The sequence below is a fragment of the Sipha flava genome, unplaced genomic scaffold (genome assembly GCF_003268045.1).
Source record: "Sipha flava isolate LNK unplaced genomic scaffold, YSA_version1 132_pilon_pilon, whole genome shotgun sequence".
In the NCBI taxonomy this organism is placed as follows: Eukaryota; Metazoa; Arthropoda; class Insecta; order Hemiptera; family Aphididae; genus Sipha; species Sipha flava.
This window is the reverse complement of record NW_020271758.1, coordinates 1466413-1479274: the sequence shown is the minus strand read 5'-3', so window position 1 is coordinate 1479274 and position 12862 is coordinate 1466413. Positions and strand designations below refer to the sequence as shown.

Genomic DNA, 12862 nt, shown 5'->3' with positions numbered 1-12862 from the left:
TATTAGGAAAGAAATATATTTAAAATAATTATTTTTATATTATTTAGAACAGTTATATGGATAGTAATAATAATAATAATGTTACCATTTTATGTATGTTAGACAAATATTAGTTAATCAAGCTATTAAATGAAAATTTTTCCAATGTTTTATAATGTTTGTAATATTTTTGAAAAAAACATGGGCCATTTGTGTTATTATTGATACTAATAAAACAATAATATTTTATATTATATAATTTATCGATACTTGTGGAGAACTAAAATATTGTTGATGTTATGGAAACACAAGTATGCTATCGTATTTTGATATGATTGAAATCAAACTAAACGAAAAAACTTTTGTACCTACATTTATTTTTTATTTTTGAAATCGAAGCCATATTAATTTATGTATAATAATTTAAAGGAAAATCACTAGAAAAGCGTACTTAAACCGATGCATTTGAAATTATTTTACGATACAATAATATTCTTTACCGCACACGATGATGTTTTGTTTCAGCAATTGAATTGTCCAACACATTTCGTTACTAGTTTATATGGATAATATTGGATACAATTTTAATACTCATTTAAATATCTAAGGTATGGGATTGGAAATAAAATCGAAAAAAAAAGAATAAACACGAATGAAACAACATTGGAGTGGTTAAGACGTTAGAGCTGCAGTTGTGAAATCAAACGGGAATAAAAAATCGTTGTACGATCGGCGTACGCTATCGTGTTGAGTTTGTCACGTTGTGGGTGTGAATCGATAATGCATTAAGACGGTCTTAAAGGTGGGCTCGCATTAACATTGTTAATTGCAGACGTTTCAGCTACAGACGGATTGCGTTTAAAATGCGAGTGGCATGTGCCGTCGGAGTGTACTTGCCTACTAAATGCGTACGATGAACGTATAAAAGGATTTTCAAGCGAAACGGTTAGGTATTAACGGTTGTTATAGATATCGAGAGAAAACGTTTACGTTGAAGGCGCTGTAGGTGCGGACGAACGGGTGAGACGGTCGGGACGGATGGATTTGGAGATGTGGTGCGAGAAGGTTTTTGATGGCTTTGATAAACTATAGATATTTTATCTCACGGTATGAACGGGTGGATGGTGACGGGGAAAACGACGCGACCACGACAGTAGAGGGACGAAACGGAAACGGTGAAGACGACAGCGAACCGCGATTATTGGGGTCGGCCGATTCACCCCAGAAGTCTGTACAAGATGTACGGGTACGAGTGGTGATGCTGTTTGGGGCGAATGATGTGACGGCTGCGGTTCGGGTGGTCGGTGTACGCGTCGTAGCCGTTGGCCTTCCGGTGATTGGCGGTGCTCGAGGACGTGGATGACTGCGGTGCGGCGATCGATGGTGACGGAGACGGCGGGTACGGATTGACGATGGCGGTTGTGGTGTCCGCGGCCACGGTAGGTGGCGACGACGATGGTGTCGGGTCCCAGTTGTTATCGTCGTACGTGCCAGAAGCGCCGGTGGCCGTGGCCGAAGTGTCGTTGCTGGGCGCGGCCGGTTCCGCGGATGTGGAAGTCGAACCGACCGTGGTTGCACGAGCCGTCGTGGATGTCTTGACCGAACCGGTTGACGGGGTGTTGGTGATGATTACGGATCGGGTCATGGGAGTGCTGGTGGCTGTCTCAAATGGCTTTCGGGCGGCGTTCGTGTAGTTGACAGGCTTGTACGGGAAATCGTCAAAGTCGCTGCTGCGGCTGCTGTCGGTGGCCATCGGTGGCAGTTCGGTCTTCTTGTACACGCGTATTACCTGCGGCACCTGAGTCGTCGCCTTGGCGGCCATCGTGTAAGGGATCTTGACGGTGGACGTGACCGGTCGCCGAGTCACCGCGGCTACCGTTGACGTGGTGGTCGGATTTCTCGCGGTAGTACTGAGTATCGCTTTCTCGGTGGTCAAGTTAGGTCTTGTGGTGACCGGACTCCTGGCCGTGGTGCTCGAATGATGGTGGTGATGATGATGGTGGCCGCCACTGCTGACAGTCGTAGTGGTGGCGCTGGTGTTGACTGTGACCGTGGCGATAGGACTGTTCAGCGCGATCGTCGCTGACGGTTGGTCCGTCGAGGTCGACATCCTGATGACCGTGGATGACGAGGTGGTCGGAGGGCTTACGGTAGTCGCGTGGACGGTGGTGAGTTTTCCGGTGTTCGTTATGGTCGCGCTAGTAGAAGCAGCCGTCTTCACGTTGTTGGCCACAGTCTGCGGCACTACTCGGTTTGCGGTTGTCGCCGAATCGATGGCGTCCACGTCTAATTCCGTTTGCTTGGACTCAGTTCTAGTGGCTGTACTGATGGTCGTTGAGTCGGTGGTGGTTCTACCAGTAGTGGTGCTTGCGGTAGTGACGCTTCCAATAGTGGTATAGCCGGTGGTATTGCTGGAAATACTGGTGATGGTAGTTCTGGGGATGCTGGTAGTGATGGTGCTGGGGACGTTGGTGGTGGTGCTCGGTTTGTTAGTAGTGGTACTGGGGAGATTTCTGGTGGTACTGGGGATAACGGTGGTAGTGGTGGTGCTGGGGATACCAGTGGTGGTGGTGCTAGGGATACCGGTGGTGGTGGTGCTTGGAACACTGGTGGTGGTAGTGGTTGTGGTTGTGGTGGTGGTGGTGGTGGTGACGGCTGGAGCGTGGTGAGTGGTCGTGCTGGCAGTGATTTCAGCCGTGCCACCGATGAATGCGGAGTCGATGCCGTTGGTGTCGAAAAGGCCGCGGCCGGAAACTTTTATCGGCTCCTGAGCTATGGACATCTCTTGCGGCAAGTTGACCAGGCCGTCGATACCGCGTCCCATCACTTTCGATATCGACTGGATCGTTTCGTCGTTATACTGAGCGATTGTGGCCATCTCTATAGCGTAATCTTCGACGTCTGAAATCAAATGATTACTATTAATGTTATGCCTATTTGGTCACCTCACACAAATAAAAAATACGATTTAAATATTTAAGGCATCTAGTGGTAGCACCAAGGATGGACTGTACCCCACCCTTAAATTTCCCCGAAATTTGATTGGTCCTTTTTATTGATTATATAGAATTCTGTTTTGTATCTTTTGCATCATATTTTTAAATACATATGTGAATATTTGTGAATAAATTATTTGTTTTAAATTTCATAAAACAGAAATCGTTATTGAAATGAAAACAACAGCCCAAACGAAAATAATGAATGAATAATTCAAAACTGAATTTAAATAAAGTAGTGCAGGAATCAATATACTAATTAATTGGCCTTCAATTGTAAAACAAAATGTAGTTATGTTTAATATATTTGTATATAATATATTTTAATATATTGTAAATAATATATCGATTACGTATATTTATTTATTTTTATTTACTGATAATAAGCAACTTACAAACACGTATTATTTTTACAAAGTATTACCATCATGGAATTTCAAAAATTTGAGTTTTAAGTACCAATACCTTTTAGAACGTTTGGAAAATTACTAATTATTACAAATTTACTTTTCTTAACAAAATATTTTTTTTCTAGCATATTTTAACCGTATTTTGAACAATCCATTTTTTTTAAAGTACATAAGGTAGGATAACTACGTTTGAAATTAATCTTTCATTAATTTCGGAGGGGGTTTGAACCCCCAAAACCCTTCCCTACGTCCGGCTCTGCCTGTCGTTAATAGATACATTATTTTTGTTCTTAATCATATCCCGTAGAACCGTAGGTATCATTTATTTAAACGATTCTAAACATTTTTCCAATCATCGGTTCTTTTTGAGAATACTATAAGAAGTATGTGCATATTAATTTCATATTCTGTCAAGACATTTCATAAAAAAATAGAGTGAAAAAAATTAGTCTTAAAATTCGTAGATCTATGAGCAATATTTATGAACTATTCGGGTTATTTGTAACATGTTAGGTTACACGAGTGATAACTATAAAGTACTTTGTTAGTTATAAAATAGGCAAAACACAAATTAAGAGTTTCCTTCTCACTTGTGAATGCATAACTATATTAACTATAACTAAAACTGAACAGCCAAAACTAATTATCACATATTCTGTGTCTCTGGAAATTGACAATGGTAGGTATTATGCGTTTTGTATAGAACATTTTATTTTTAAATTATCTTTACTAAGTTTGATTTTCATTTCGATTAAATCACAACACACTTGACTACGGTATATTTTTAAAATATTTACTTGCTGTCCTTCAATTAGCGTCGATTTGGAACAGATCTATACTATACTTATGTGCATATTTAAAAGCTTTCAGATGACTTATACATTTACCATATTTGTACAACAGCACATTATAATGGAAAAATTAAACATTCAATTATTGGCATACTTGAAAGTAAACAAAATTTATGAATTATAGTTGTATATTTGAATAATAAGTAAATAAATATCATAATAGTATAATTTATTAGAGTTACTAAAGTTATTAATTATAAACATTTTATCATTTTGACGAGTAAATTAGTCAAATTTAATCGATTTTTACGTAATTGTATATTTGTCTATAATTTGCTATTGACACATTTTTAAGTCCATGCAATTGAGCACATATTTTATCCATTTCGATGAATGAAAGCTGTTATTTTACATTATATGAAATACTTTTAGTATACACAATAATATGGGTCATTTTTATATGCATGTACATAAACATAATTATTTGTTTTATTCGAACAGTCATTTAATAAAACTGACCAAAAGTATTGTTCTTAAAATATTATTTCATAAATTGCAGAAAATAAACTAAACTTAATTTAAAGTCAGCTAAAAGTTGAGCAATAAAATTCTTTATTGCAATTTACAACTTTATGTGACCTCACTTATGAATAGTTCATAAATCATGCAACAAGTAGGATGTATATTATTACTGTACTTGACCCATTGGAATCTGGATTAGTTTTATATTGTATTAACTAAGTGCTACTATAATGTAAGTTAAAAAGATTCCTGCACATAAAATAAATTAAAAATATTTTACAAAATGTAAAATGAGAATTTACGATTTACGAAATAGATAAATAATTGTATCTCGAAAACTAAGTTATTAAGATAACATTATACTACTTAAAAAAGTATGTACTTAAGTGATTAATAATGTATTATTAATTGTAACCTTATCATAGAATGTTCTAAAAAATATTTTGTTAGTTTAAATATCGACATTTTTTGTATTATAACAAAGTAGTACATTACCTGATTCAGAGCTGGAGGTTGTTGTTCTTAATTTGACGTCTGTTAGAATTGGCTTAATTGGTTTGATTATTGTCTTCAATAATTTATTTGAATTTGGACAACTTAACTGTTCAATTATTTCAGATTGATTCTAAAAAAAATCAACATTTAGGTATACGCCTTGTATATATAATGTTCAAAAATTTAAAGAATTTATATAACCTAAAATGGTCTTAATAAACTATAGTCTATAACAGGGGTGGCCAACCCAAATGATATTGCGGGCCACTTTGGAAATACATTACGAACTCGAGGGCTACATAAAATTGTATTTTTGTTTTGCTCCAAAACAAGAAAAAATTGGAGTAAAAATTTTAAATATCATAGGATTAATTATTATTATAAAATAAGTTTTGGTGTATTAATTATTTGAAATAACAGAATGAATTATTATTGTTTTTATAACCGTATTTTGAATCTAATTCTTTTAAGAACTCTTTAAATTGGGCATGACCAAAAACGTACCCTTTCCTTTTCAGCCAATTCACTTTTCGACCAAAACAAAAATTTATATAACAAATTTAAAACAATGATGAACATTGTTGTTAATAATTATTAAAATATTAATATAAAAGAGAACGATATTTTGTATTTAGTTTTGATCTCTTATCGTAATGAAAATTGTTTCATTTTTTTTTTCGAAAATTCAAAAATTCGAAAATCGGAATTTTAATTTAAAAAATTTTAGGACTTCGCTTGTTACGCCTGACGGTTCCACTCACAAACTCGAGTGCCACTGTGTTACACTATTTGGGGGGGGGGGTTGGGCTTAGCCCCAAGGGGAATTATAGTTTAATGCTAACCTAGGTTTTTTACAAATCTTGATACTGTTGCAAATGGGATTATGTTCTGTATGTGAACCTAAAACCTCGCTGCGCGAGTAAAACCCTGAATCGTCAATTATTTATTATAATAGTTTTCATCATAATCAAACATTGTATATCATTATTTTATTATTCTTAATGTATTATATACATTTTTGTTTTGGTCGAAAGTGAATCGGCCTATTTTAAATTTGGTCGAAAAGGGAAGGGTATGGTTTTGGCGAAAACGGACTCGCCCTTTAAACTGTCGATGCAGAAGATCGAATGTAATTCACTGTTTTTATGACTAATAGAATAATATGGTTCATCGATAATACTTGGGAACAAAGATTTTGTTGATGAATTAAACAATTTGTTGCGATTATGTTGTTAATAATACGGCTTGCGCGTTGTGCGGGCATTCCAGAATATTTTATTAGAACAAAAATAGTTTTTTTTTTGTAAACGTTTGATAACCTCGCGGCCCGCAAACATTACAAAGTGGGTTACATGCGGCTCGCGGCCGCGGGTTGGCCATCCCTGGTCTATTACATAATAAATTCAATAATTCTAATGGTATTACAGTTAAAACTTTTAAGTATAAATTTGTTTTTGTTATTTAATTTAAGCTATTATAAATTGAAATGTTTAGTTAAATGTGAAATTCAGGGTCACGGTCGCGTGGATAAAACTAATCAAACCATAGGCCGTTCATGGTATTGACGATCGCACTTTGCAACTGCATTTGCAATTGTATTAAATATATTATATTATTGTAAATTATTTTTTATAAATGCATATATATATATATATATTAGTTATATATTTTTTAAATAATGCTTTCACTTAACAGTGAAAAAAAAAAAATGAATATCCTATTATTTTCTAATAAGAAATAACCATAAGATTTTAATGCATTAATGTAATATACCTAACCTAGTCGTACCATAAGTTCTGTCCCTCTTTATCAGTTATTCTATAAATATTTTACAATAACACTAATGACTTTCTTTACGAATATAATTTTCATTAAGTGTCATATTTACTATTTCTGGTTAGTACAATAGTTCACGTCATGAATTAAACATGGAATGAGGTATTAAAGAAAATCGTATTGCTATCATTGCGTTATTTAAGTGTAATAAAACACCAACAGAGATTTTTAACTTATTAAAACTGTTAAAAATAACGAAAAAATTTGTTTACCGGACCATTAAACGGTTTAACGAGTTGAACACTATAGATGACAAGCCGAGAAGTGGACGTCCACGCGAAGCAAGAACGAATGCAGCAATCAAAGCTGTTGTATAGAGAATTCGCAAAAATCCGCTCCGCAAACAAAAAATCATGGCTAGAGAAATGAAAATTCCACCAAGAACCATGTCACGCATAATTAAAGAAGACCTTGGCCTTGGTGCTTATCAAAGATGTACCGGTCAGTGGTTGACGCTTTACATAAAATTAGAGCGACACGAGCGAAGAAGTTACTTCAGCAGTACGCGAAAAATGCTCACATACAGATACTGTTTACAGATGAAAACATTTTTACCGTAGAAGAAAAATTTAACCGTCAAAATGATAGAGCTTATGCTCACAACTTTCGGGAAGCTACTGAAAAAATTCAAAGAGTAGAAGGAGGACATCATCCAGCCTCAGTTATAGTTTGGTGAGGAGTATCATATGAGGGCGTTACTCAACTGCATTTCTGTGAGCAGGGAATCAAAACACGTGCTGTTAACTACCAAAGTGATATTTTAAAAAAGGTAGTAAAGCCTTTAAATGATACATTGTTTGCAGGAAAAAACTGGACCTTTCATCAGGATTCAACGCTTGTACATCAAGCAAAAATGACAACGCTGATTGGAGGTCAATTCACCAGAATTTATCGCCACTCAAGATTGGCCCTCAGGAAGTCTAGATCTCAATCCTTTGGATTACAGACTGTTTAGTATTTTAGTGGAGAAGGCCTGCTCTAAGCCTCATAGAAATATCGAGTCCTTCAAAGCCGATCTGGTGAAATCAGCTACCTCAATACCGATGGAAGTGGTGCGTGCTATCATAGACAAGTGGCCAGATCGTTTGAAGAAGTGTATAAATGCAAATGGTGGACATTTTGAATAGTATTAAGGTTTTTTTTTAGTTACTTAGTTAATAAAGAATAAATAAAATCAGATTTTTATATTTGTTTTATTTTATTTATTAAATATACACATTTATATAAGAGAAAAAACTTATGGCTAGAATAGGTACATTAATTTTAGGGGCATTTATATCTTTGCAAGGTAGAGGCATATTTTATTAGCCATTACCCTGCGAAAAAAGTTTGTGCACGTCTATGATTTAAATTAATTTATAGAATTATCAAATTATTTACTGGATGTCATATTACACTAGGCATGTGTTAACTACAAAGCTCCACTTTCAAAGATATAATTAGGTAAATATATGATATATATCATTGAATTGTTTTAAACAGTAAATTAATTAACTCGATTATAACTATAACAATGGATGTGTAATACAATGTATATTATACATATATAACATAAATACTAAAATGCACACGCTCGAATTTGTATATATATATATATATTGTATGTTTATGAATGGGTTGATTATTTTGTACCACATGAATAATTCGATATTGTTTAAATATGTAGTATGAAAATCCTAAAATTAACCTAACCTAACCCAGTTTAGTTTAACAATAATAAATCACAATTATATCGATATCAAATACATTGTCCATAATGTTGAAATGAAGCTTTCATTATAACTTGTGAATATATATTACTTTTTTTGTTGCTATTTTCTTTTTTAAATCAGCAATAGATCCGCCACTTGGAAACACCAGGAAATATTACTTCAAGTGACGAGTCACCATCGTTTTTCAAAAAAGGTACAACGAACTACTTACCTTTATAAAAACTACTCTAAAAATGTATTATTGTATTTAAAGTGTTTGTGGAAAAATTCGACGTAAATTTGCTGTTAGAAATTATCGTAAACAGTATTTAATGAACAGTGACAAATAAATAATAATAATAATTTAAATAACAAATAAATCGAAAATAATATAATGTGTTTAGATTGAGATTTTAGAAAAAACGGCCAGAGAAAAGAATTTGTCGAACTAGTAATAAATATTTAAATAATTGTATCGTTTTAACATATACTCGTAATTCTTATGCATAGAAACTTTTTCGCGCCCGTTTTGATTTTAAAACAAACGGCTGTGTGTATTTTTTTTACATTATTCAAATTAAATATTACAACAACAAACCATATTTCCTCTGCAAGTCACATTTTTGGAAACTCCCGGACTGCATTCTTTGGTGAGTTGAATGGCAGGACTCTCCGGCAAAAATGTCACAGTCATACCTTCCATCATACTTGTCATGCAACCATTGCTCTTGGATGCCCAATATGGTACTATAAAATAATGTAACACGCATTAATACACGTTTCGATTTGAACAAAGCCAATACAAACATATACTTCCGAGATAGTAAGACTAGAAAGTAAATTTGTTGTCGATTGCTCGAACGAATTGGTAAATAAACTATTCGCAAATTATATAAAGGTACGTAGGTACCAGGTACTAAGTTTCAAAATCTAATTCGAACTACGAACATTAATTTTCATATCTATTTAGGTACGTATTATATTATTATATATTATTATACCAGGAAGTTCGCAGACAAACGACGCTACTTCTGGGCCGCCGCAGTGTAAACTGTGCCATTTGAAATTGACTGTCGGGTCGGTGACTACGCAAACCGGGTCCAACGAACGTGGAACCTCTTCTCTAAAGTATCCGCTCCTTGCTAGTGGCTGGTAATTGCTGTAAACGCAGATAGATATTTCTGATACAAGCAATCACTAATGTACCTAAACATGGCTACTAATTATTATAGTAATTCGGTCGGTTAAGTGGATTAATGAAAATGTATAGAAAACGTTTTATACGTTGATTTTATTTTTGAAAAAATATGATTTGTTTTACTTGGACACATGATTGGTACAGAAAGAGTAGAATGGAGTAGTTGTAGTTTTAAAAATATTCAGTTGTTTTCAATGAAATTGAAATAGTTATGCAAAATGTTCGTCATATATTAAAAATAATAAGACGAAATGTGTAAATATTATTGTTGAAATGATAAAAAATGATATTATATACCTATAATTACATTTTTTGTTCCAGTTAAGTATTTTATATGACATTATAATGTAAATTAATAAAAATATTAAATAGATAGATTTGTCGGTTATACAAAAGATTATAACTCAAGTATTATAATAGAGTAAAAAATAATATTAATTCCGTATTTCAACCGCTATATAAGCTAATATTAACGCTTTTCATTTTTCCGTGGCGTTGCATTTACTCGTATTGTAACGTAATTATTGCCTCAAGCCATAATTGTATTGCAAATGTTTTATTTTATGTTTCTCTTTTAACAATTTTATCTTTTTGTAACGATAACTTTATGTTTTATCTTTTTCAAGATTATTCTATTGTGAAAATCGTAATACATTTTAAAATGCCTCTTTAAAAAAGCTACCAAAATAATCTTATTCGTTATATATACTATGATAATATGTTCCATTAATTAGGATATTACTAAGATTAAAATTTTAAATTCTTTAATATAGCAAATAACTTTCCCACATACTTTAGATAAAATAGATAAATGTATTACTTACGTCCATGTAAATTCACTAGCCTCACTGTTACGCTTCAGACCAATCCAAACATTTTCGGTAACGTCCAATTCCTTCAGATAACTACGAATTGCTTCAAACTGACTATTGGATTCGACTATAACAGAATTTTAAATTATAAATTAAATATTTTTAGTTTTATGCAAATTATGGTATACTAATATACTGTTTAGTTATAATCAGTATTCATTTTAAGTTTGAATAACTGAAGTTTATTTTTAACTCGTTAATACTATATTTGTATTTTATACTTTTTTTTTCAAAATAAGCTTTTCTGTATTTTGAAAATTAAAATAATAACGTAATGTTGCTGAAATTTTTTCTAACTGCATTAAAAGTACCTAGTAAACCTTAAATATTAAGTTTTTATGAAAGTTTAAAATTTCATTATATGGCGATCTTATATTATTCTTTTTATATTCATCATTTTTAGATTGAGGTGGATATTTAAAATTTCACTATGAGCAATAGGGTGGCTCACATTAACATAAGCTAGAATTTTTTTTTTTTGAGACATTTAAAATGAGTAACATTCAATTTTTTAAGTAATAACATAATATATTATATTAATTCTGTGAAAATTTGATTTCAATAAATCAAACCCTTCACGTTCCGCAATAAGGTTCAATTATGGCCCAAAGGGATTATTTTTTAGTTTTATTCAGTTATTTCTATAAGTCAGACGTTTACAAAAAAAATTCAAGAATATAAATTTATTCATATGTTTATTCATTGAGCAACGTTAGTGACTCGAATCATAATAAATTCTTTATTAAAATATAAGAAATATTTTGTTGATGTTAAAAATTGTTTTCATCTATACTCATATATTTTCATAACAATTAAAATACTATAGTACAATATATTTTTTAGAGAATCAATAAATATATTAAAATGTTTGTTTATATTGATTTTTTATTTAAAATGAATTATTTTTTAATAGATACGACATTTCATTAACAATTTTTTTTACAGTCAGAAATACAGTTATTTATTAATATTATTAATAATAATGTTACTTAATGAATAACCAATTTATAATATTATCCCATGGTGATTGAATGTCCAATATCCTTTTACCCCAAAACAGATGCTCATGGTAAACTTATAAGACTGTATAATTATATTACATATGATTTAATATAATTTATAATTCAGATATTAAGTCTTCACTTAGTATTTTGGTAAAATCTCTTAGCTAACGAACTCTTCCTTTAGTACTTCAAAATAACAAGTCGTTTTGGTACACAATTTATATTAGAAAACCAATATTCCGCATATATATATATTATATTTCGAACTATATACTGATTTTATAATTAATTATTTTTTCAAGTATATAATACAGTTATACACAAGGATCGAAGTATGTCTCACTCAGTAGTATATTTTATGCAAGAAGTAAAAAGGTAAAGGTCAAAGGTATACTAAACTCTACGAATCCTGCTTGTGTTTTTCATGTAATAAAAATATTATATAAGTAATATAATGTACTTTCCTTCTTTCAACTCTGAATCAATAATACTTATTTATATCAAAACAAAACTCACTAAATATATTTAAATAACGCGATTATTTTTTCGTAAACCAATTTAAATTATATACGTATAACAATAAATTATAATATTCAAATGTTATTACATTTTAGTTCATAGTGATAAAACGGTTGTACCGGAAAAAATATTGTATCTCTTAGCTTATAAATATTTAAATTTATTATACTCAGTGGTTCGGAAAAAATTATTTATTTTTGTAAAGTAAAATTGTTTGTTCAGAAATCAAAAGAATTTGCATACTACAAAATTGTTTCCACTTCATTATTTTTTCAAAAATATGACTTTTCATTTCCTATACAGTTAAATTAAAAAGTAATTTTTCATAAATAAAATAACTTAATGTTTGCATGTATTCGAAAATTTATTTATTTTAAGCCAAGAATTCATACATAAATATTGGTTTTTTGAATTAGCATTTTTATCATAAGTACATTTTTTATCTACTAACTGTTAAATTCCAGTCACCATATTAATAATATATATATTGTATTTATATGTAATAATATCAAAGTGATAATATTCTTATTTTATTTTTATTATTATTAT

General features: G+C 31.8%; 1 protein-coding gene across 1 annotated transcript in view; it reads right to left on the bottom strand.

Moving 5' to 3' along the window:
- Nucleotides 1–234: 234 nt before the first annotated feature.
- LOC112679207 (mucin-17-like) overlaps nucleotides 235–12862 on the bottom strand; it is a 233209-nt gene continuing 220581 nt past the window's right edge. The window contains exons 3-7 of the mRNA XM_025548912.1: nucleotides 10743–10857; nucleotides 9722–9879; nucleotides 9319–9467; nucleotides 5194–5323; nucleotides 235–2880 (exon numbers count right to left, since the gene is read on the bottom strand). Coding sequence (XP_025404697.1) covers nucleotides 1196–2880; nucleotides 5194–5323; nucleotides 9319–9467; nucleotides 9722–9879; nucleotides 10743–10857 — 2237 coding nt within the window. The 3' untranslated portion in view covers nucleotides 235–1195. The remainder of the gene's footprint in view (nucleotides 2881–5193; nucleotides 5324–9318; nucleotides 9468–9721; nucleotides 9880–10742; nucleotides 10858–12862) is intronic.